The 24,058-nt window shown below is 52.9% G+C and overlaps 7 protein-coding genes across 7 annotated transcripts; 1 reads left to right on the top strand and 6 right to left on the bottom strand.

Annotated features, from left to right (window-relative positions):
* Window positions 1-661: 661 nt before the first annotated feature.
* Window positions 662-4,082, bottom strand: VTN00DRAFT_3393 (uncharacterized protein; the record flags this gene model as incomplete). Its single annotated transcript, XM_069429705.1, has 6 exons — window positions 662-1,436; window positions 1,514-1,631; window positions 1,706-2,094; window positions 2,140-2,303; window positions 2,467-3,741; window positions 3,819-4,082. The coding sequence occupies 6 exons, from the start codon at window positions 4,080-4,082 to the stop codon at window positions 662-664; spliced, it is 2,985 nt and encodes a 994-aa protein (XP_069282774.1).
* A 507-nt stretch (window positions 4,083-4,589) lies between these two features.
* VTN00DRAFT_3392 (uncharacterized protein) lies at window positions 4,590-6,339 on the bottom strand (the record flags this gene model as incomplete). Its single annotated transcript, XM_069429704.1, has 4 exons — window positions 4,590-4,865; window positions 4,933-5,157; window positions 5,245-5,640; window positions 5,704-6,339. 4 exons carry the CDS (start codon window positions 6,337-6,339, stop codon window positions 4,590-4,592), a joined length of 1,533 nt encoding a protein of 510 aa, XP_069282773.1.
* Window positions 6,340-7,696: 1,357 nt separating this feature from the next.
* VTN00DRAFT_3391 (uncharacterized protein) lies at window positions 7,697-9,351 on the bottom strand (the record flags this gene model as incomplete). Its single annotated transcript, XM_069429703.1, has 3 exons — window positions 7,697-8,955; window positions 9,026-9,088; window positions 9,150-9,351. 3 exons carry the CDS (start codon window positions 9,349-9,351, stop codon window positions 7,697-7,699), a joined length of 1,524 nt encoding a protein of 507 aa, XP_069282772.1.
* A 1,251-nt stretch (window positions 9,352-10,602) lies between these two features.
* VTN00DRAFT_3390 (uncharacterized protein) lies at window positions 10,603-12,572 on the bottom strand (the record flags this gene model as incomplete). The annotated part of the gene is made up of 14 exons (XM_069429702.1): window positions 10,603-10,657; window positions 10,724-10,926; window positions 11,025-11,142; window positions 11,206-11,266; window positions 11,330-11,367; window positions 11,426-11,467; window positions 11,531-11,686; window positions 11,742-11,747; window positions 11,807-11,908; window positions 11,982-11,992; window positions 12,061-12,100; window positions 12,160-12,170; window positions 12,254-12,379; window positions 12,462-12,572. The coding sequence occupies 14 exons, from the start codon at window positions 12,570-12,572 to the stop codon at window positions 10,603-10,605; spliced, it is 1,080 nt and encodes a 359-aa protein (XP_069282771.1).
* A 1,215-nt stretch (window positions 12,573-13,787) lies between these two features.
* VTN00DRAFT_3389 (uncharacterized protein) lies at window positions 13,788-15,042 on the bottom strand (the record flags this gene model as incomplete). The annotated part of the gene is made up of 2 exons (XM_069429700.1): window positions 13,788-14,939; window positions 14,998-15,042. The coding sequence occupies 2 exons, from the start codon at window positions 15,040-15,042 to the stop codon at window positions 13,788-13,790; spliced, it is 1,197 nt and encodes a 398-aa protein (XP_069282770.1).
* A 720-nt stretch (window positions 15,043-15,762) lies between these two features.
* VTN00DRAFT_3388 (uncharacterized protein) lies at window positions 15,763-16,773 on the bottom strand (the record flags this gene model as incomplete). Its single annotated transcript, XM_069429699.1, has 1 exon — window positions 15,763-16,773. The coding sequence occupies one exon, from the start codon at window positions 16,771-16,773 to the stop codon at window positions 15,763-15,765; it is 1,011 nt and encodes a 336-aa protein (XP_069282769.1).
* A 628-nt stretch (window positions 16,774-17,401) lies between these two features.
* On the top strand, window positions 17,402-22,581 carry VTN00DRAFT_3387 (uncharacterized protein; the record flags this gene model as incomplete). Its single annotated transcript, XM_069429698.1, has 5 exons — window positions 17,402-17,484; window positions 17,553-18,201; window positions 18,260-20,392; window positions 20,448-21,208; window positions 21,264-22,581. The coding sequence occupies 5 exons, from the start codon at window positions 17,402-17,404 to the stop codon at window positions 22,579-22,581; spliced, it is 4,944 nt and encodes a 1,647-aa protein (XP_069282768.1).
* Between the last annotated feature and the right edge of the window lie 1,477 nt (window positions 22,582-24,058).

Here is a 24,058-nt window from a genome sequence, read left to right as displayed (position 1 = left end):
GCCGTCTGATTCGTTAAACTATGGAGGACAGGACACTATTGATCCATTGTTGACGAGCAGTGGAGAGGGAAACAAGGAAGCGGTGATAAAAGACCAAGGAGGCAACTTGTCAGAAACGTCAGTCTCCAGTGGTTCGAAGTATGAGCTGAGTTGGGGAGAGGTTGAAAGTATAAGGGCCTTGAAATTGCGCAGCTCCATGCAGGCTAGGATGTGTACATGAACTCTTTCAGGGCGACACAACAGGCTTCTTAAAGAAGCATACTGATCTTACCTGGTGTTAAACAGATGGAGAAGTTATTCGATGCTTTTTTTTTCAAATACAAGTGAAAGCTTGGTTAAATCTTTATAAGCTTCAGCCTGTGGACCTGTATGTAACTAAGTTAACTAGTTAGTTAGTTAAGTTAGAATCTCTTGGAGTGTCTGCTCATAAGAACCAATTGTATATTCGCTATTAGTTGTGGGGTGGTGGAAACTGTATGAGTTTCCACCCTACTTGATTATCGAATTGTGCGGTTAGAAGGCGCTAATCCCAATTCAGCAGGGCATGAGGCCGATAGACAGAATCACTAGTTAGTTAGTTAACTAGCTTAGTCATTCTTACTTATCTCCATGAAGTCTTTATAGAAATGAATAAAGTGAACAATTACTTTATACATGCTATTTAAAACCCAAACAGGTTTCTATCCTCTTCATACCCCCACTCTTTCAGCGCCGGAAGTACGACCTTCTGAATCATCGCAGGAGTCCCACACAGCAGGCTCACATTCCTCTCGTGCGGCGGGAATGAATATTTCTGGATGATGCTCTTGTTCACACGGCCACGCTCTCCCTGCCACCCATCCCCAGGACTGGAAAGCACATGGGCGATCTGGAATTGGTCACTGTGGTCGCGCGAGAAGCCGTCGAGCTCGGAGCGCATGAGGATGTCGTCTTCGGACTTGTTCGCGTCGATCACTTTGATCTTCGTCTCGTCGTACGGCTGCTCCGAGCGGAGGATTTTCGCGATCAGCTGGTAGCCGGGCGTGATGCCCGAGCCGCCTATGATCAGGGTGATGTTGTCGAAGGTGTATGTCTTGTCACGGATCGCGAAGCGACCATTGCCGCGGTATCGGATCTCACCGGATGGGCCCTTGATTTCGACCTCTTCGCCCTCGCGGAGACAGTCGAGGATGTTGCCTAGTGTACCGCCTGGTTGGTTGTTGTCTGGGTAGTACGTCTTAACTGCAAGATCGAAGGTCCCGTCTTCTTCTTTCTCAAGCACCGGACGGACAGGAGTGTATGGGCGGATTACAAGCCTGTCCGAGAAATGAAAACCTACTTGGATATGCTGGCCTGTCTCTAACCCCAGGCGCTTAGCCGGGGAGGGAAGAGAGAATGTGTAGAGATGCGTGTCTTCCGATATCGTTTTCTTTCTAAGAAGTCGGACTTGTGTCCATCTAGAGCAGGCCGGTTTCATTAGCAACGTAGACATACACCCAGCGATAAGTATTGTATTTAAAAGTTTCAATCTTACTTCTGACGTTCCAATACCACCTCAGGATCACGCTTCTGCAATTGAGGCTTCGCGGCGTCTTCAACCTGCTTCGTTATAAAATCCATGGCCTTTTTGGTCACTGTCCCCAAGAGGCATTCTGGTCCGCATGGTTAATCGAAAGACGCAAGGACATGCAACCCTTGTAGACAAAAGGTGAAAGTATCCGCTTACCATTCAGTTTTTCGTGCGCAAAATCGTCATGTATGCTCTCATATTCCTCCGTAGTGTCGGCGTGTACCTTGCCAGCATGAGCCATAATCGGTGCCATGCCGCCCGGATGCCAGCTCAGGACTCTAGTTGCATCGTAGACTCGTCCGTTCACGACTATCCAGCAATCCTGTTCGGTGCGATGTTTCTCTATCTCTTCGCGGGTGAATTGTTCCCGTGGAGCGGACGCCTGACGCCGAATATCTTCGATTTTATCTTCGATCGACGGCTTCATCCACCCATTCTCACCAGTTCCCTGCTCGCAGGGATGACGGAATAATAGGAGTGAGGTACCACTTTGAGGATCCTCAACGGTTTCAGGTTTCACAACGTACCAGCAGTTGTTCATCATGCTTCCAATAGTCAGTAAGAGGCAATGTCACTCAAGGTCCACACACCCTGTGATATTCCAATTTGCCTTTTCCGGTTGAGTATTCTTAGAAACATCATGACAACGCACAATAATGCTTTCTGCGCGTAGTAGACGGATGGTTTCGACATCGACATGCCAGTTCAGCCAAGTCCAGAATTTCTTGCCGTGTCGAATAGGCGTTTCGGGAAACTAATTTTTGCAGTTTTAGCCGGGGATATGCTGCTGCGTACAAGACTCTAGTAAATACATAAAGGTAGAGAGAGAAAAAGCAGAGTTCAAGCGATCGATCTCTTGGTGCTGTCCTTACCACGCGAGTGCAGTAAAGCCAAGTTTGCCCTCCGTCCAGACTGACCTCAACTCTCTGGACTTCGTTCCCGCCTCCATTGTATGCGAAACCCTCTATCCTATAGGACTTCCCTCTCTTAATGTCCCTGAGGTCTATCGTTTCGCCTTGCTCTGGCTTCACTATGACGGAATTAAGATTTTGCTCGTTGCAAGAGGTACTTGGGTGATTGAACATGATCTTAGCCATTTCCGAATTCTGGTCAACAACGAAGCTAGGCAGGACCCTGTTATCGTAAATGTGGTAGTAACTGTCGTTTTCTCTATCCGAGATCCAGATTTTGGCCAGCCATTTGACACATCGTCCTCCAATGTAGCCAGGAATCATAACTCGTAGGGGGTAACCATGATCCGGCGGTAAGGGCGTGTTGTTCATCTCGTACGCTAGCATAACATCGTTGTTTGGGTCCATGGCATACTCTAGGGGGATGCTTGTAGCATATTTCCCTTCACTTAGTTGATCTGATCCCTCGAAATTGACCCACAGGCGTGTATAGGGACGGCTGTCAACGATATCCGAGACGTCGGCAGCCAGTAAGACGTCCCGCAGGAGAACTCCTTTCCAGTACGCGCAACCGACGGCCGCGGGACCGTAATTGAATCCCTTCGATCTCTTGATCATGTTGAGTTCTTTCCTTCTATTGCCGTCGCAGGCGAGGAATATGGGAATGTTGATGCTCCGAAACTGGTCCGTCAATTCGTCCATCAACAGCGCCAATGACCTGCCGGCTGTGACCTCAAGCTTATGGGTTTCCCAAAGCAGATGAGGAACCGCGCCATGGTTACGGACAAAGTGTAGCCTGTTTGGGGTTATGAGCCCTGCGTCGTATAACTCCGTAAGATTGGCTTCGCCATTCAAAGGATGCTTTCCGGTCACGCGAACGAGATGGCATGTACGAGGGACCCAGTTGTCCGGCGTGAATTGATCAGCTTCATCAATTTTTGTCGGAAAGTCCTCTGAGATTGCTGGAGATATTCCTTCGCCGTCGTTGTTCTTCAAATACCGCACATGTTCCGCTTCCTGCTGCAGACTCTGCATGAATTGCAATTGTTCTGCTGTATAGCCCTTATTATCTGGGCTATTCCCAGCGCTCCCTTTCTGCTCCTCTTGGGGCTTGCTTGACGAGCTACCTGTGCCTGTTTCTGTGCTCTGCTGCTTCTGTTCCTGCTGCTTGCTTTTGACGTTCAGCGGCCACGCCTGTTCGACCTTGATTGAATTTTCCGTGGAGCGCAGAACATATCGCCAGCCTTTCGGATGTGCCTCTGGTCGCCGTAGATGGAGATCCTATTTTGCAACTGTTGGTCCCGGTCGCACAATTTTTGTCAAGGTATTGAAACAGACGGGAAACCTGTCCCTCTTACCTCCTGCATTGTCATGAAATCGCGAACTGTAAGGAGCTCCCCTCTGATGACTTTCTCGCGCAATTCCTCCTGCTTCTCCTTGGCCTCCTTCCCCAATTCATATTTCCACTCGTCCCCATCATGCGTCAACCCCGGAAACCGGTCGTCACGATCACGGAAACCGACACGGTGACTGTGGACTTTCGTCCAGTCCGGCTCATTCAGGATATCTTCTTCGGAAGATCCGGTTTGCCCTTTTGGCCTCGTATAGTAGATCGTATCCATAATCAGACTACCCTACATCGGTGGATGTTAAAAGACCACGACCTGTGTAGATAATTAAAGACAGAAACATGGCTTGCTTTCAGTTGCAAAGCCTTAGGCGTGGAGTCAGTCTTTTATTAAAGGGTGTTCGTGTCTCTGCAAACCTAATTCTCCAGCGCAAGCCCTTGCGCAGCCAGCCCGCATACGTCATTATGGACTTATATCTTCCAAGCAACAGCGCATGTTACCTTCAGGTTGGAAAGGAACAAAATTTCCAGTTAGTTCTGCTCCATCACTTGTTTCACTGCCTTTCTTTGTTAGATGTAGACCTGTTACAGAAGTGAATACAGTCTGTCGAGATACCTAGTTCAAGTACTAGGGGTAATTTGTAAAAGTTAATTTGTGTAGCTTTTTGTTTGCCTTTCCTCAGGTGATACAGTTTATATATACTGAGATGCTTACAACCTGGGATGCAGCATCCGATTTCGAGAACCTGCAATATTAATGACTATACACACTGCATGCCTGTCATGGTGTAAAGCGCCAATATGGATGTTTCTCCCCCGCCTCCGAGAAGTCATAAATCTCCCCCTCCCGGGGCTTCCCGAACTTCCTGTCCCGCCGCTTGTTCTCCGCGTGCATCTCCAGGGATATGAACAGCGCGAGCATTGTACCCAGCACGGTCACCCCAAACAGTGTCCAGAAGCCGGTCCTGTACAGCGGGGCGTCGGCGTCTGGGAGGAGGTAGCCTGTTGCGACGCCCATGGTAGCACCGAAGGCTTGGTAGAGGCCGATTGCACAGGCCTGCATCAGACGAGATGTGATTAGTTTCGGATGGAAGAAAAGAAACCCGGGGTAGGCGTATGAATACCTTCTTGATATCACCACAACAGTTATCAGTGACGTTCCCGAGAGCGACAGTGATCGCTGAAAGAACACCTGGGTGGATGAGAAAAAGAGCCCCGTAGCGAGCGTTCCGATGGGACTCGTCGAGCAGGGCCAGCATCAGGTAGCCTGCGGCAGCGATGGTCGAGAGGACGACGAAGACAGCGGCACGGAGGCGTAAGCGATCAGAGATCTGGGCGACCGCAAAGGTCTATATGAATGTTAGCCCACCGGTACAACTACTGTGTATACGTACCGTATCCTCACTACGGAGGAACAGATGACGGATTCTGCTTACCAAGACAAAAGCTACACAGAACGGCGGCGCAACCATGAGCTGCGACTTGATGTCGCCATACCCGAACGAGTTGACAATGATTGGCGTGAACGTTGAGAGCGTATAGGTTGAGATGACCTGGGTTAGGTAGATGATAATGTTGATGATCATCCGCCAGTCCAACAGACTCCACCCCAGCGCACGCCAGCTGAACTTCCCATGCGTCTTGTTCCCGTCGCGCAACATTCGCCATTCAGCAACCTCACGTTCTCGGGGCTTGAGCCATCTTGTGTTGTGCGGACGGTCTGGCAGCACGTAGAAGCAGGCGATGGCGATGACGAGGGTGAGGCCGCCTTCGATTATGAAGAGAAGCCGCCAATTCTCGAGCTTGCTTTTGATGTGTGCGATGCCGAAGGCCTGCATAAGCAACATACGTCAATCCTCGCAAAGCATATGAATATGTATGCATGGATGACTTACAATCCATCCCCCGAATGCTCCTGCAAAAGCCGTCGCGGACAGATAGATGGCAATCCGCCGCCCCCATTCCTCTCGCGGATACCAGAAGGTCAGGATATACGGCGCTCCGCAAATGACAGCGGCCTCGAAGATACCCAGGAAGAATCGCATCGCGGTTATGCCAGCTGCGTTGTTGGCGACCGCCATCAGCGTCGCGATGACGCCCCAGATGAGCATTGCTGACGCGACCCAGACGCTCGGCCGTACGAATCGCATACCCAGGTTGTTACCCAGCTCCCCAATACACGTGCCCGCGAAGAAGATGGAGATAGCCAAGCTGTACTTGGCCGAGTCGAGGCCGATGGCATCCTTGATACCCATCAGTGCAGCGTTGCCCAGGTTGGACCGGTCCAGCCAGGTCACGACGTAAACCAGGAACAGGAACTGGGGCAGGCGGCGGTCGATCTTCCACCGCACCCTGCGCTCCTCTTCCGGGGTGACGGGAGGATCGAGCTGACGGAAGAAGTGGATATTGGGGTCACGGACGTGAGTGCGCAGCTTCTCCTCGAGGTCATCGGGATTTTTCTCTGCAGTAGAGGTAGTCTCTGCATGCACAACGGCATCCGCCTTCTCCGAATCAGTCTCTGGAGATGACATCCTGGCTGCTCTAGATGTAGACGTGCTGGGAGTATATTAGGACAAAATATTCAATACCAGGTCATGCGGCCGAGGCTAAACTTGGATGCCGGATGCAAGAGATATAAGAATAAATTAATCTCCAGACAGAAACAGAATGGAAGCAACATAATACTCCTCCAGCATCTTTATACATGCAGTACCCCAGCTCCCTTCCCCAGAAAACAGGGTGAGGATATGCCAAGATCGGTGTAAAGTCCGGGGTTCGAAGCCATCGCACTGCTGTGCGATGACAAGTCTTGTAAACTTTGGACAAACGCGCCGACTAGCTCAAGCCACGTCGTCGACCGGTGGGCGAAATCCGTGAGCTGCTGGCTGCCAGCGGAGCGGTCGCCGGGGAGGGGGGGGTACGCAGTAATACTAGAGGTACTCTGTCCAGTGGCTGGAGATGCGAATAGACTTGCTTTTTCTCCGATATTGGCTTGGAGCATAGTATAACAGAAGAGCCGTTGAAGCGCCGGTCCATCTGGCTACTCTTGTAGCTGCCCCAACGGCAGTCTGCTATTCCTGTAGCGACGCGTTAGTATAAGACCGGACAACGAAGAAGACAGGGGGATACCTGTGATACCAGCGTCATGGACGAGTGGTATGCCCAGCCAGAAGGCTTGAAATAGGGTCATTCCGGCAGTGATCTCGCCAGCGGAGCCGAGCAGGCCAGACCCCATACCCGAGGTCGATGGGGAACGCGGGGGACGCGGAGGAAAAGTCGTGGGGAAGCTGACAGAGCTACTCGGTGATTCGCTCACTACCTTTCACCATGACACAGTCGAATAGTGAAGGCATCAGCCAGTAAATGAGCCTTTAGCTGTTGTTTCAATGCCTTCTGCGCAAGTTTATAGCCACGTGTAGCTTGTGAATCAGACTAGATTTTCTGAAATCTGCAGGACTCGATATGAGCGCGAGAAAATATATATATCCGACGTACGCCACCATTGCAACCCCAACACCAGCACTGCCAGGACGTGTATGGCTCATGACCAGATAGAGTACGCGGAATGCAGAGTAGTCCTTTTTCTCGCAATGCAGGAAAATGGTTCGACGCTGATCTTATGTTGTGGAAGATGCATATACATAAATCAAGCTGACTACACTAAAAGAGCCTCATTGCTACAGAACGCAATCCTTTTCTAGATTTCATAGCTCTGATCAGTAAGGTTCTGCACGCTATAATAATAGGTTAGATACCTGCGTCCGTTGGTCTTGGCTTCATCAAGCACGTTAAATACGGGCATGAGAGGTCTATTATGCACTGTACGTGCAGATTAGAGTCTTCATAAGTGCCTCCCAAACGCTCAGATGACTGTCTTCCGAGGAAGAGCTACAAGAACCACCGGAACTCCGACGTCGCAGGCCCATCTCTCAGTCTCTCTGTCGGCACATCCCTAGCGTCGACCTTGACACCGGCCTTCCGATCCCTCCGCTTGTTGTCAAACCACATATAGCTGCCCAGAAGACCCGCCAGCAGCGCCCCCGACGCCCCGAACGCCGCGACGGTCACCAGCGCCGGCATGTACTTGGGCTTGTCCTGCGCCCGGAACACGTTGCTGCTCACCAGACCCATCAGGTTAGCCAGTGGCACGCCGATACTCGTCAGCAGTACCCGACGCCCTTCGTGCGCGACGTTGTTGTTGTACCATGTGCTTAGTAGGACCGACGGTGCGGATGTGCCCCAGGTCATCATGAAGGTCGCATAGTACGCTAGCTGGATCTGCGCCTGGACATCGTCGATCGAGGCGTAGATCATGAAGCCTGCGAAGGTGAAGAGGAAGCCTAGAACGATGAATGGGGATCTTAGTCGGACCGCGTCCGAGGAGAAGGCCAGTGCGAGCAGCATTACTGCCCCGGTGACGTTGGGAGCTACGGTGTAGAGGTTCGTTTTGACGGTTGAATAGCCCAGTCGCGCTACGATCTGCGGCATGAATAGCGAGACACCCTGCAATGGCACTCCGAGACAGGTCTCGATTCCCAAGAAGACATAGGTCGTCGGGTGCTTGAGAATGGACAGTGCCTCGCACAGCCGGAACTTTTCGTTGACTACGGAGCTCGAGTCAACCTGGATCCGGTGGAATGCCAGCGCCTTCTCCTCCTCGTTGAGGAATCGTGCCTCCGCCGCGCTGCGCGGGAGGTACCAATATGCAAAGATGGAGAAGAGCACCGTGCAGGTGCCTTCGATCAGGAAGAGATACCGCCAGCCCGGGAGACTGGTGTTCTTGATATGGAAGACGCCAAACGCGAGTAGGCCCGAAAACGCGTTCGCGATATTGGACGCCGCGTAAAAGATGGCCAGGCGTCGCGCAAGCTCCCCACGGCGGTAGAAGGTGGTCTGATAGTAGATGACCAGGGGGAAGAACGCGGACTCGGACATGCCCAGGAACCAGCGCAGGGCAAACAGACCGCTGAAGTTTGTCGCCGACGCCGACAGAAGGGTGAACGACCCGAAGCAGAACATGAGGATGGGAAGTACTCGAGCAGGGCTGAAACGCTTCCCTAACATGGCAATCGGGGGCGCGAAGACAACGTACGGCACGAAGAAGATCGACAGGAGCAGATTGTACTGGTTCTTCTTGAAGTTCAAGTCTGTATAGTCGATATCACGCCGTCAGTAAGCTGAACTTCAAGACAGATATAGTCATCTACTCCTACTGACCTTCGCTGAGCCCATCCGTCTGCGCGTTTCCGATATTGCCCTTATCGAGCGCATTGAAGAGATCTGATAACAGACAATCTCAGTAATCATACCATGATCCCACTGGTAGAGAACCACAGCTTACACATAACAGCCAGGATAGGAAGTAGACGGTAATCGAACTTGCGGCAGAGCGCCCGCTCCGCCTGGTGGTCGAGTACACGCGCGGTGTCCTGAGTCTCTCCGACGGCCTTGACCTGGCTTTCCATCCTGGCCAAGTCGCGGTCGCTGGCAGCGGACCCAACATCCTTCGCGGTGCCTGCATCAGACCGTTGATCTCCGGCCATATCTCTTCGTTCAGACATATATCGATGAGCAGAAGCGGTTTTGGTCAGCTCCTCGGCGGAGTACTGCACGAGCGGTGGAGCCGCAAGGCCACATATGTATGCCTCCTCCCATCCGACCGGTATCAGATCTCACATCCTATCGGGGGCCCTGCGCAGAGGGCAGCGATAACAGCGGTACATGGGCATTGGCTGGTTACATCTGCACCGTTCGCGCCCGCGTTCTCTCCGCATTCCAGCACGGCCGGGGCCGATAGTCATTGGGCGCTTGGACGTGCGAGCTGCGAGGGGTGGCCATAAACACGGAGACAGCGCTGATCCTGGTGACACCCGGTCGTACAAATCCGATCATGCGTGGTCAGCATCGTGGGACAGCTCTGGTGGAAGAACACGGACCTAAACCTTGTGGTCAGGAAGAGGCGGTTACCTCGAAGTACTATCGTCCCGCGCGCGGTGATCACCATGGGCGACGTGCATCTCAAGATACACCAGGTCTAGTCGCAGATAACTAAGCGTGCAAGGGGGCATCCCCAGAGTGGGAATAGAGTCCTGCACTTCCTATCTCTTATCTCGCGACCCATGTAACGTCCAGAAAGTTGCGAGCTTGGCATGTCCTACCCCTTATATTGCTCATGTTGACAGGATATATATGGAAGCACTGTGGAGTACGTATGCACGCACGTACTGGTAATCCTGACTCTACCGCCATAATCTGATGCTGACCTAGGGGTTGATAGAGTCCCTGGACATGTTCACTAAACAACGCTCACACCTCGTCTTGACTCACACCGTCGGCACCGAGCCATCACAGCGCCTTGGCAAGAGAAAGGAAGAGCAACGATTTTACTCGAGTGTGGTGGTTTTATCTCGATAAGTAATAGATAAAAAGACAGACGGATGGTGACTTTCGGTCCTATGGCGTGGTCTTGCCAGGCGTTGAAGTGCCAAGTTCTGCCGTCGCAAGTACACTAGCAATATATTATATATATATCTCATGCAGGTGGCTACAGTTGAAGAATGCGGAGGACACTGCAATGATGACTTTGTACATGAGCAATTGTTGATCTGACATTAACACTGCTAAGGACGTGAGGGATCTACTATGATATAAGATAATGGCTTAAATGGGGATTGCTCTGTTCAGTGACTACTCGCACATATTCGCCTACACCAAAAAGCTGGCTCTTGAACTTAACAGCAGCATGGTAAGATCAATCGTCCACATGTTGCATCTAACGGAGTCACCACCATCCCCTATTCCTTCTCAGATTCCGTGGGCTTCTCAGGCTTTCGGCCGTAGACGCAGTATCTGTCGTCGTTAGCTAATGTTCCAGCAATATCCTACGCTGTCACGCGAAAAAAAGTACAGACGTACATTTTGTTGTAGCAATGCAGAGCCTTGGAGCGGATTTGGTTCCTGACAACGGCGAGGAAGATCTTCGCCTCCTGCTCGCTGTACCCCGCACTGCGCGTGAGGAGCGCCAGCCCATAGGAATCAATGGACTGCATCATGTTGGCGAATTGGAATTTTCCGACTTCCTTCAGATGCCGGTCTTTGGGCCACGGGCTCCATGGCACCTGTTGTTATTCCACCAGTTAACAGGCGCTCCATCCACCTAGGGTACACGAAGATGGAAAGGGATGGACGGGGATCATGCTCCGGATAGGGTGCGAACCTTGAAGACTTTCAGTTCAACGTCGACGAAGCCTGCCTCTTTCATCCACGTCTCGAGTTTATCAATGACGTTCATAGGCCGGCCCATCTTTTCGCTCTCGCTGCCAAGAAGGCTGAGGCTATAAAGTCATCGTTAACAGCTAGCCTTGAGAGTTTGTTTCGATACGTAAGGGGGCTCGTACAAGGTCATGATGGGAGAATCGTCTTTCAGACTCCCATCGTCACTCCACGCCCACACGGCTCCTGTTGGATGCGATCAGCGGATTCTGTTTTGACGAGGTCAGCAGCGTCAAGGAGGAACTATACCTTCCTGCATCTCGAGGTAGCCGCCGGGCTTCAAATGCCTAACATCATGTTAACACAGATCCGGTCTATGTATGGGCGTCGGGGACGGGGTGATACTTGTATGCTTGCGCGAACAGATCCGGCCAGTCTTTAACAGCACTGTTCACAGCAGATCAGCAAACCAGGTAAGCCTGACATGATGCATTGACTCTGCATTCTTACCCTAGCAATGTCCGACCATGGATATAGTCAAACTTATTCTCAGGATAAGCCCATTCTTCCTCGAAATCTTCCACCACAAACTGCGTGTTCTGAGCAATGAACTGGGGCTGGATCGGGCTGAGATCGTTTCCGATAACCGTCGCAGATGGATAGAGGCTGCTTGGAGTATGAGATAAATGCCGGCTTCAGTTAACTAGGGACAACCACGCACTCGGCCCTGGTTAACGCCGTTAGAATCATGTGATTAACATGGATATGTGCGATATCGCCACGTACATGTCAAGAGCCCATATTCCGGTCCCCGTACCCATGTCCAGGACTGTCTGGGGATTCTTGATCGGCGCCAGGTGCAGGGCTCCTCTCAACACCAACGTGAACCTAAATGGAACGACGTAGAAGCAATTAGGTTTTGATTGCGCGTAGTTAAACCCGCTGGTATAAGATGACTTACAGGTGGTGCACCTAAAGCCCGCTCAGCAACTGTTCAACAACGTGGAATACTCAGATGGACGAATTGGATCAGCACTTACCAGGTCAAGACGGTCCTTCTCGGTTTCATCATTGGGAAGCCTTCAATAATGTCAGGGCGCCAACTTACGCGTAGAAATAGCATTAACCAAGACACTTACACATATTTTCCCTGATCTACCGTCAGACATGTTGATAAACGACAGGACAGCATCTATGTAAGCAATGCATGTCGAGGCCAACGTGAAAGCTTACCGCACGGTAGGCGTGATATCTTCGGCCATTCTCGTAGACGTAATTCGTCACGCTTGAGGCAAGAGAGGTCAGATCAGAATCCGCGTCGCTATAGTAGCCCTCACTGGCCGAATCCGTGGTGTCGGCCTGCTGCGACGTCAGCAATCCCGTTCAAAGTATGGAACTCCGGTCAACTTCGATAAGAGATACGAAGACAACATAACCGTACCTGAAGAGGCCCTTGCTCAGCAGGAGCAGCAGGAGCAACAGGAGCAGCTGGGGCCGCAGGTGCCGCAGGGGCACTTTCTGGGGCGGTTGACCCCGCGCGTTCTTCCGCCATGATACACTGGAAGTTGGCCCTTCACAACGCGACTAGGAATGCTGAATGTACCGTCGTTCCAGGGTGTCGGGTATCCCCGTAGAACATGCGGGGGCTGAGGGTCCAGGGCCTACTTATACCGACTGCACGGGCAGGAAAAGACGATACGCCTGGGCCGAAAGGCAGCCAGTTGTCACTGAAGATAGGTGGGTCTCGGCTGCGTCTTAGGCGTTAAGACAACGCCGGTGGTTGCTTAGTGCCAGGAGTAGCTCGTTGACTAACTCCCCCGAGTTAAAATATCACTCCACGTTTCCGTTGGATCGGCTTGTTTTTCCTTATCCGCTGTCTGCCTATCGTCCTGAAGCGTGGTGATCCGCTCTTGCCACCTCTTTTCTGTTGTCAATTGCATCAGAGACAGCATTGTTAACCAGATAATACCAAGAGCAGAGCAATTCCATAGGGTGAGTCGGACAGGAGTCTCCTTCCCTTCTGCTGGCGAGGGACCGGAAAGCTGTGACTCGTCACCGATCACCGTCTTCTGTGCACATCCACACGTCGTTATCCGGTATGATTATTAATCACAATGCACCCAATAGTTAACTAACATAACGGTCAAGTCTTGTAAGCTCGATTCAGCTAGCATGGCAATGATCCGCCAGATGTGGAGTCGGTCCGGCTTCTGTGGGAATCCCCAGAGCCCGAGGACGTGGATATGATCTACACAGTGCACATGTGCACTCTGTACTGCTCGAAGAGGCTACTTCTCGTAAGGAAGGAGTTGAAAGCAGCAGGATAGGCCCTGCGAAAAGAGAGAGGTTGTACAACACGTGATTAATATGTGGTCTGACAATGAAGAAGCATAGATGTCCTGTACCTCCTCCTGATCACAGAACGTGCCAGATATAGCTGACTGGGGGGATTTCCCCCAGTCTAGCCATCCGCTCCGGCGGAATCATGAATTTTGGGATATTTTCAACAGACGATTATATGGTGGGAGGAAAACCGTTGGCGGGTCGGGCCGCCGAGCGGGACTCGGGGCGGAACACGTGCCGCGTTCCGCTCGCCCAATCAGAGAGCGCGGTCCTCGGGACGGAAACACGTACCGCCGATCACGCCCGGTTGGGCAGTCCCGTGACTCGCCGTCTCCGTCAGCAAGTCCGTCTGCGATGTTTCCACCGAGTCAGTCACCACCGACTACTAGTCAAATTCTCACTCTTAACAGTTGCTTTCGGGATATCAGTATCTATCTACACCGTTCGCAAACTGGAGCAAAATATCAATCGGAAATGCGTCTGCGATCGCCTGATACCCCGCAACGTTGGGATGAAGATGGTCGCCCGAGTCGTATTCAGACGCGAGCTGTGATGGCTCCTTGGGATCCCGCAGTATCCAGTCGAAATCAATGACGGCATCAAATACGTGACTCTCACGGATCCACTGGTTGATGCGCTGTCGGGTCTTCTCTCGCTCAGAGTTCGAGTACGGCTGGACAATGGTCGATCCATCCGGGGTCCCGAACGGTGTTATGGTCGCTCCAAACACGGGGATACCGAACGTGTGGATCCTACTGACGGTCTGCTCGTAAGCGCCAATCACGCGGTCACCGATGGCTGTCTGGCTGGCAGCATCCGGAGCTGCGACGCCAATATCGTTCACGCCTTCAAAGATCATCGCGTACCGGATCCCTGACTGCGCCAGGACGTCCCGGTCAAGGCGGCTGATGACGTTGGGACCCAGACCGTCGTTTAAGATTCGATTCCCGCCGGCAGCCTGGTTAAGGACTGCTATGGCAGATGTGAGCGGGTGACGCTGCATTTTGGCCAGGACGAGATCAGGCCAGCGGTTATTCTCGTTGGTATCACTACCACGGCCGTCCGTGATGCTGTCCCCTATGATTGCGAAGCCGCTAGAAGCTGCAGGAAGCCATGCTTCTACCGCGCTGAGGAAGTACCAATGCTCAACACTCTGGACGGAGGAATCGGTTAAATTCTCCGCATGTACAAAGTTCCCAAACGACATCCAAGACGTCGTACGGCTGCCTGGGTGCGACGTGATATGACCTCCTCGCTGTCCCTCCTCAAGGTATACGCTGACTGTTAGCGTCGATTGAGGTTTCACCTGAAACTCGATCGGATCCGACACGGCAAGGCCCCCGCTTGGAATGAGAATGCTGGGTTGTCCGCTGAATGTGACCTTTTTCAGAGTTCCAGTTTCGATGATGCTTGTTCCTGCCTTTCCCCCGCCTGGCAAACTGACTGTTACTTCCGTAACTAGGAGATCTTCGACGCCAAAAGCATTCGAGATACGCAAGCGGATCTTTCCAGCACCAAGGGACATGTGAAGAGTTTGGCGAATCGTCGAATTGTAGAAGACAGTGTCAGTCTGGTTCTAAGATCGACGTCAGCCGAAAGCAAGTTGCGATATGGGAGACAGGACTAAAACATACGAAAGGGACCGGTGGGAGGTTTGCCGGCTCCGTGAGCTGTGGCATAGCTGTCCAAATGTCGACCCATTGAGAGCCACCCAATGCAATGTCAACCTCTCGGTCTCGAAGATTGTGCGGTAGTGCCCACAGGGCCTGAAATATGAAGGACAGGCTTATTATAAAGAAAGCGAAGGAGAGCATGACTGTCCAAGAAGACTGCAAAATTGGATATGTGCCCAGAAATGAAAGTTTTCTGCAGTATTCCCAGGGGATCTACGCAATATTAAATACGACATTTATCGGTCCATCCCGCGTGCTACGTGCTTCTGTACCGGGCCGTCCAACGCTCAGGGCCCGACTGGATAAATAGGTTTATGACGAGGCATTGTCGCTTCGCTCGAATAGAATCATGGCTAATAGCATCATCCGGCTAAACCGGATAAACTGTATGCCAAACCCGGCTGGTGGAAAACGGTCAAATATTCCGGACATTGGAGGGCAGACTATATTCGGAGCGGTGAGAAATTACCCCGCGGCTCCAAGATCTCACTCCGCATTCACATTTTAGCTTGGTCTGGGGTATCTCCATGTCTGAGAATCGGTAATTGGAGAAAATCCCTGCTGCTCGATATACTTTTTGTGCTATTTTGCCTCACTGGAAGATTGTGTGTACGAGAAATCGCCATTCTAACTGGGTGAAGAGACTTGGCGATACTTGATCACCCGAAATCGGTCTGCACTACATGACAATGACGGAGATGGGCGATATCAACCCGGGATTGTTCGTCAATGAGATGGTGGACCTCCTCCACTCTGCCTGCGACCTTGCCCGAATGGCTCCACGCCCATCTCCCGAAACCTGCGACTCTCATACCTCTTTGTGGCAGCCCAGTTGCTCACAAACATACACAACACACCCGCTACAATGCCAGCGGCTGCGATGAGCGGCGCAATGATACTGAACACACTGAAGCCAAAGCTGGCGTTCTGGAATGCCCTGTTTGGCTGCAGCCGGTCTGTCGCCAGCGCAACCTGCATCGCGGTCAACACGATCACGACGTAGCCCAGAGCGGCCGCCAGCGCGGTGAAGTTGTCGCGCAACAGGTCGTCGTACATGGCGTAGCCTCCGACGCTCGAGTAGCCGCGGAGGATGAAGCCCTTGCGGAAGATGTACACCTTGTTGAGTCGGCCCAGGCGCAGCTCGCCGTACCAATACCGCGGATTCACGGCGCTGTAGCAGTGGCTCGACAGCAGCTGGGCGCACAGCGTCTTCCACCCGGCCCAGGTCACGCTCGATGGCAGCAGTCCGCATTGGCGTGCGATGGTGAAGTCGGACTCGTAGGAGATCAGCGCCGTGTACGAGAAGAGGAAGCCCCGCGCACAGGCTGCCAGGTCGTTTTGCCTGTCCGCGACACTTTCACCTCCGCCTGATAGCAAATTCGCGGTCCAGAAGTCGGGATCGAGCAAGTACGCCGGCACGGGCTTGACGAAGATGCGGTTCTTCTCCCACACCAGGTGCAGCTCCATCTCCTCGGCCACCACGATGCTCCGCGACATCAGCACCTGCCGGTGCAGCGGCCGCGGCGGCATGGGTCGTCCGCACACCCAGAGCCAGGCGTGGATCGAGTTCAGCCGCGGGACGAGCAGCTCGCGCGATAGGAAGGCCTTCAGGTCGTGCGGCTGCGGGGTGACGATGTGGTCGCTGGCGGTGCGGTGCGTTGCTGGGAGGAGGGCGTCGAAGTCGTTGGTCTCGGTGTCGCGGAGGACGCGGGTATCGAAGGGAAGAGGGGCCTTCATCTGGCTCAAGAATCTTGAGTTTCTATTCAGACGACGATGTAGGTGGGGATGTGAGTCTCTCTTGCTCAAAGTTGAGTGGTCATGATAGTCGCAGTGACTATTCAGGCCTATGGAGACAGAAAAACAAGTATTCCGAATCCTGCAGAGAGGCCAAGAAGAAAATTGTCGTGACTTTCACTGTATCTGTCCAGGCTAACTGGTGTTCCGGCCCCAATCGCTCGTCAAGCTGTATCGTGATAAGGCTGTCATTAGGGCTTATGGGCTTGCTCTGTCATGCGCCAATCCTAAGCCTCGTGGCCAACGGGGCATCACCACGTCAGGCGCACGAGATCAGCATCAACTGGGGGTTCATCGGAATACAATGCACGAAGAATCGGACCAAGCTAGAGGACCTTCAGCCGCAGTCGCCCTTCATTATGATTCGCCCAAGGAGATCGCAGCCTGAATGATTCTGTGACTCGCGTCTGCAGACTCGGAAAAAGGCCGCTAATGTTCTTGTACGAATTCGGTACGCTCATCCCTAGCCTCGCATTTTTATTACCGGGCGATGGCTCAGGATCATATATAACCCTCTGTCGCGTTGCTGATACCAGCACTGTACACCTTCCTCCGTCAGCAACCCGCCATCATGCCTCCGAAAGCAAAGAAAACGTACGACATTGTGCAACAGGGCATTGAGGTGCTCTACAACCCAGAAAAGCCTGATGTTGAGTGAGTCCCGCCAGAAAATGACGTTCACATAGAACTAGCATTTCAAACCCTTGCTGACAAGGTCTCAGCATCGTGGCTGTTCCCGGTCTAGGAGCACACCCGAAGGACAGTTGGAAGTCGGCGGATTCAAAGTTCAACTGGCTTTCTGACAAAGAAGGCCTGCGTTTGGACTTCAGTCAGTCCCCGAGAGTACGGGTGCTACTCTATCTCTACGAATCTGCCTGGACGGGGCCTCTCAAGGTCAAGCAATTCCTGGGCAATCTCGCCACGACCCTCCTCCATGGGCTCCGCATCAAGCGAGAGGATTGCCCACGGCGGCCCATCGTCTTCATCGGTCACAGCATGGGAGGCCTGGTCATCGCCAAAGCAGTCTGCGTGGCCGAATCCCGCCGGGATGCCTTCCCGTGCATGTTCGAGTCAATCGCCGGCTGTCTTTTCTTCGGCACCCCGTTCCATGGTGCCCCAGTCGCTGCCACGGCAGCCATGTTTGCGCAAGTAGGCGAAAAGATCGATCAGACCACTTCTTCGAAGCTGTTGGATCTGATGAAGCCAGGAGACGAAGGACTCAGTGAGCTGCGGAACGATTTCATGCGCCTTGTGGGCAAACTGAGCCAGAAGATTGAACTCTTTTGTTTCTATGAGGAGCAGCCGACCGACTTCGCCAAATTGGCCGGCCTACCTGCCGTGTCTGGCCTTTTCAACTTGGTCATCCCCAAGGTGAGTCCCCTCAGATCTTCGTGTCAGCGATCCCGTCCCGGTGACTGACTTGCATCAGAATCTCTCCGAATTTGTTAGTCGAGACTCAGCCACACTAGTGGGAGTTGATCAGATGGGCCTTGCGTGCACGCATCGAGATCTGGTCAAATTTGAGGGTTTCAAAGATGAGCGATATCAGCTCGTTCGAGACCCTATCAAGAGGATTGTTCGCAGCGCACCTCTGATCGCCAAGAATCGCTTCAATTCTACGCGCGATATCGATCGGGACCTAGTCAAAGGGGTCTTGGACGTGTTGGAAGGAGTTCAAGTTCAGAAGAAGCGCAGGGCCTTGGCGCAGAGCATTCCACCCTCTTGCTGGATGACCAAGGAACGAGAGTTTGTGGGTTGGCTCCTCCAGGACGATGCGTCGGAGAAACAACGCGAAGACTGCTTATGGATCCGGGGCCCCGAGGGCAGAGGCAAAACCAGCGCTTCAATCGCAGCTATCGATGAAATTGAGGCTCTGATTAGAGCACATGAGGAAAACAATCCCGGCCGAGCGGCTACTCTATTGGCGTACTTCTTTTGTGACTCCTCCGCCGATTGCTGTACAGCGGAAGATGTGCTCAAGTCGCTGTTGCGACAGCTCATTTACCAACAGGAGACGCTGGCTACCTACGGAAAGCAGTTTGCCAAGAGGAAGGGCAAAGAAGAGCCGCAATTCAAGTTGAGCGTGGAAAACCTGTGGCAAACCCTTCAGAACATGCTCACGGATGACCTCGTTGGCAGCGTCTACTTTGTCGTCAACAATCTCCACGCTCTCCCTGATGATGCCGATTCCACTGTCAAGCTCATGGAACTCATTCATGGGGAGCTTGAGAGCATGAACGACGACAACAAGAAACGAATCCCAACCCGATGGCTGTTCAGCAGCCGAGAAGCCCACAGCATCGTGGAATCTCTCAAGCTCAACGGAGTCCGTCTCATCGACCTGGAAGATCCCAGGTATGAAAATCAGGTGCAGCTGGAATTACGAAGACATGCGCAGAAGAAGGTCGCTGCCCTGGGTAGCGAGAAGAAGTACAACAAAGCCCTAGCTTACTTCGCCAGCAGCTTGATTGGAAAAAGGGCACAGAACACCCAGTGGATCGACATCACCTGCGTCCAACTCGCCGAGCTTTCCGAGAACGAGAATGATCTGAAAGTTCGCCGAGTCCTGGAGGGGGTGCCCCAGAACTTGAAGGCGCTTCTGGACCGAGCGTGGCTACAAGTTTTCAACTCCAGCGACGACGCTGCCGAGAAAATCAAAGAGATGCTGCGGGTCCTCGTCCTCGTATACGAAGATCCTACCGATGCTGAACTGGCTCTATTGGCCGGTCTCTCCGATAGTGATGAGCACCGAACTGAACTTCGCGCTTCAGTGGAGATGTGCAAGCCACTGCTAACGTTGAAAAGGGCCAGGAAGGCCGAATACACAGTCAGTTTTATGAACATGGTGGTGAAGAGGCATCTCCAGGACAATGCGAGAACGCTTCTGGGCCTTTCCGATGAGGAGACTAAGTGGCAGCACGGGATGATTGCCCTCAGGTGCTTTTCGCACCTGACAGAGCGCCTTAGCCAACCAGATCCAGAGAAAAAGGAGGAGACCGGAGACGGCACGGGAGCAACCGACGCTGAGGAACCTCAAGTTGCAAATGATGGTGTCGAAGGGGATGATGAAGAGAAGGGGGATGAAAACGAAGATGGAGAGGGGCAAGGACATCAAGACGGTGAGGGGGAAAACGGCGAAGAACATGGGGAGGATTGGCAAGATGAAGAGGAATATGAGGAGTATGAAGACAATGATGAGGACTCTAACTGGAGCGAAGAGACCCCACAGGAGGACGTCGACAGTCAACTGGAGGAACCAAAGGCAACCAAACCCCTGGGCTATACCGTCAAACATTGGCTCCATCATGCGAGCAAAGCGACCTTGGAGATCGCCGAAGACTTGAGCCTCGAGGAAGAATTCTGGAAACCGGACTCAGGCTTACGACGTCGATGGCTGGCAGAGTACAACCATCTCACCAAAGATTTTGAGGATTTTGATCTTTCAACGCTGACAGCATTGCACGTGGCATCGTCCATTGGCTTCACGCAGCTCGTCGCTTCGCTCATGAAGCATGGGCACGACAAGGAAAAAGATCAACGTGACTCGTTGGCCAACACACCGGTAAGTGCACCTGTCCGGTCTCCTCACTTAGCAGGATTATGCTGATCAGGCCCAGCTTCATTTTGCAGCATTCTTCGGCCGGGTCAACATCGTTGAAGAGCTGCTCAACAGGGGAGCTAAGATTGACGACGGTAGGGAGGAAGGAGAGCAAACTCCTCTCCACATGGCATCCTTCAAAGGCAACATCAAAGTGATGACCAAGCTCCTTCGCCGAGGAGCCGATCCTAACGCGATGGGCAAGGAAATCGGGCCGGTCGTGAACGCCACGATCTGCTCTGGCAATCGCGAGGCCGTCAAGATCCTGGTGGAGAAAGGCGTTTCGCTCACCCACGACGACGAGGATCTCCCAACTCCGCTCACTCTGGCCGCGCTCTTGTCAGATTCGGCCATGTTTAATTATCTTGTGGAGTCTTGCGCGGAGAAGCTGCGGCCACAGGATTATGACACGGCGTTAGAGGCAGCTGCCGTAGCGGGCAGGCCGGATGTGCTAAATACCTTACTCCAGTACGAACACGGCACCGAATGCCTCCAAAATGCAATCGACGATGCGGCTGACGAGCGCAACTGGGACACAGTTCTCGTTCTTCTTCAGCACTCCCACGGTCTTGACTGCAACAAGCTCTTCTACTCCGCGGCGGTCGGCATCGAGCAGCAGGACCGAGTCCTTGAAGCGATTTGGCAGTACACGAACGGCGACATCTCCGAGCAGACACTCAACCGCTCCTTGTACGATGCGGCGGACAAGGAAAAGGAGTCGACGGTTCAGTTGCTCCTGGAAACGTTTCACGCTGACCCGAACGAGGCCACGGGAGATGAGTGAGTTTCTGCGTTTCCGCATCGTGTCGCATTGGCCCTGACTGACTGATCGCAGGTACGGAAATGCCCTGACGGCGGCAGCATACGACGGCACTGAAAACATCGTCAATATGCTTCTGTCAGCCCGCGCCGACGTCAATTCTCCGAATGGATGGGCCCTACAAGCCGCCGCGGCTCAAGGCCATGCCGGTGTCGTGAAGCTGCTGCTGGACCACGGAGCGAACGTCAACGTCTGCATCAGCAACGACCGCTTCCCGTCAGGAACTGCCCTCCAAGCCGCCTGCGAAGCTGGCCGGGTGGACATCGTCACTTTGCTGCTCGACCACCACGCCGACCCCGACCTTGGCGCAGGGCCCCTTACCTGCCCCATCATCGCTGCGGCGCGCCTGGGCGAGGAGGAGATCCTCGGGCACCTTATCAAGGCCGACGCGCGCCTCGACGTCTTCGGCGGGCCTGACCACTCCACGCCGCTCATCAACGCGGCCGCTATGCTGCCGTGGGCGTCTGTGCAGGCGCTCCTCGACGCCGGCGCGGATATCAACCTGCCAGACAATGATGGCGACACGGCGCTGATTGTCGCTGCAGCGTGCGGGGACGATGAGTGTGTACAGCAGCTGCTGGATCGAGGCGCAGATATCATGCATGCGAACAGGGCTGGGTGTAACGCGCTGCAGACGGCCTTTAAAAATGAAAACGGCGACTGCGTCAAATTACTCATTGATCGCGTGTCGGTCCTGCTGGGAGCGCTGAAGACGGCGGTGGACGAGGGGAATATGGCGGTTGCCCATGTGCTTCGTGGCGCGGTCGAGAAGCCAGACCCCAGTCAGAGCGAAGAGGGACAAGACCCAGGGAACGAGACGTCGCCATTAGAGCAGCAGATGATAGGGACCGAGTCACCGACCCCCGCGACACAGGGTGGATATTATCCTCAGAACGCCGGCTGGGCTGCTCAAACCGCTTGGAGTCCGCCTGCACAGGGCGAAAACCTACCTCCCTCCCCGCCGACATCCTTGCGTCGACGAGCAGCGGCCTTCTTGGCTAAAGTCTTCGATGAGGAGCCTGAAAACGAAACCATACTCCCACATCGACCAAGACCTCCCGTGGACAGCGATTCCCTCCCGTCTCAAATGTATAACCAGCCTCAACCATCGCAACAGAAGCATCAGGGAGTTCCTCTGTATCAGCCGTACAGCCAGCAACTGAAAGGACCCCTGTACCAACCGTACCAGCAGCCTCAACTGCCTGGGTTCCACTATGGAGCCGAGGCCATGAGACCGCAAGACCGAGGAGGCAGCCGACCAATGTACTATCCTAGCAGCTTTCAGAATGAGAATCCAGTGGACTACAGTGGCGAGTGGTGTAACGGAAGGTGAGCGTCGATTCCGGCTCGGAGGCGGGCGAGTGTTACAGCGCAGCCTAGAGATTACCGACAAGGCTGGCGAGGTGTGACGGCACGGCGTGGCGGTGTAGTAGGCAGTGGGAGTCGGGGAGAATACTGCCAGCCTTACTTGCCTATATCAACCACCCCACAACGCCCATGATTCCTTTCTTCTTCATGCTTTTGATTTCGTATGACTAGCTACCATAGTTGATCCATCTCATTTTTCTATGCATGAGCGCCGTCACACGAGGGGGAGATCCAGTCACATGACCATACTGGATCGTCTACGATCCATCCTCACGATCCAAGTCTATGATCCACCTCTATGATCCATAGTCATGATCCAGCGGATAGGTATTTCTGGACAGAACTCATCATGTAGCGCTCCTTAACCATGGGGATTAGGACCCTGTGGTCAACTCAAATAGCAATCAGGATAGCAACATTGCTAGTAACTACAGCCTACTTATTTATCTTTTCCCCTTGTCTTCTGTCTTCAAGATAAACCCAACAAGCCCCCACTTAGAAGTCTTAGCCTCATAACTGCTATAACCATCTAGAATTAGAAGGCAATATCTCTCTATAGTCTGCAGAGCTGTATGCTTCTCAAAGACCTCTTTTAGCTAAAGCAATACCAGTGTCACGGAGTGGCTCCTAGGGAGCATTCTAGGAGCCAAACCGCTGCGCTACCGGCAAAAGACTAGGATACGAAGCCAACGGCTTCGTATTGCTCTCGCTTATATAGCTTCTTGCCACGCCGTCACACCCAGCTAATCATTGGTCCATCCATTGTCACTTAGGCCTATTGTCCAGTCATGAGGAGATCTTGATACTATGTAGATTGGTGGACCTTACCAGCAAAGATGATCATAGGGGGTAGGGCCCAGCCTGTGGCATTGACTGATTCAATAGCTGTCACCCATTCGCGATTCCCAGGCTGTATAGCTCGTACACGGCTTGTAGGATGATGAGATCCAGTGATAACTTTTGCTGTAGATGCCACACCCATTTGAAAGCCTGTTTCATCACAGTTGTAGATGTCCTGTACAAGAATACCATATTTTGCTATAGTATTCTGAACAAGATTGAACCAATTCTTGATAATATCTGGATCCTCACAGTGAGCTTGTTGATAATCATACTTGCCATTGTAGTTAGATACAAGATCACTATGCCGCTTGATAAACCGGGTCACCCAATTTGGACCGATTGATGCAGTATTACCTTTGCGATCAGATAGCAATATAGTTGCCATTTTGCGTACAGTATCATGAGATGGTGGTAGGCCTCGCTCATCCATATCAAGGATCCATTGCTTTAGTGAAGATTCTTCCAGATTGGTAAGCCTGTGACCATTTGCTGCAGTATCAAGGCGAGCAGTACGCCCATGAATGCGGTGTTTCAGTGTAGAATATGGGACATCATATGTGTCAGTGTAACGACGGGCCTAGGACTTCTTAGGCAGAAAG

Source organism: Thermoascus crustaceus (assembly GCF_041956765.1).
Source record: "Thermoascus crustaceus strain CBS 181.67 unplaced genomic scaffold VTN00scaffold_15, whole genome shotgun sequence".
Taxonomy (NCBI): domain Eukaryota; kingdom Fungi; phylum Ascomycota; class Eurotiomycetes; order Eurotiales; family Thermoascaceae; genus Thermoascus; species Thermoascus crustaceus.
The sequence above is the reverse complement of the archived record's forward strand: the minus strand, read 5'-3'. Positions and strand labels throughout refer to the sequence as shown.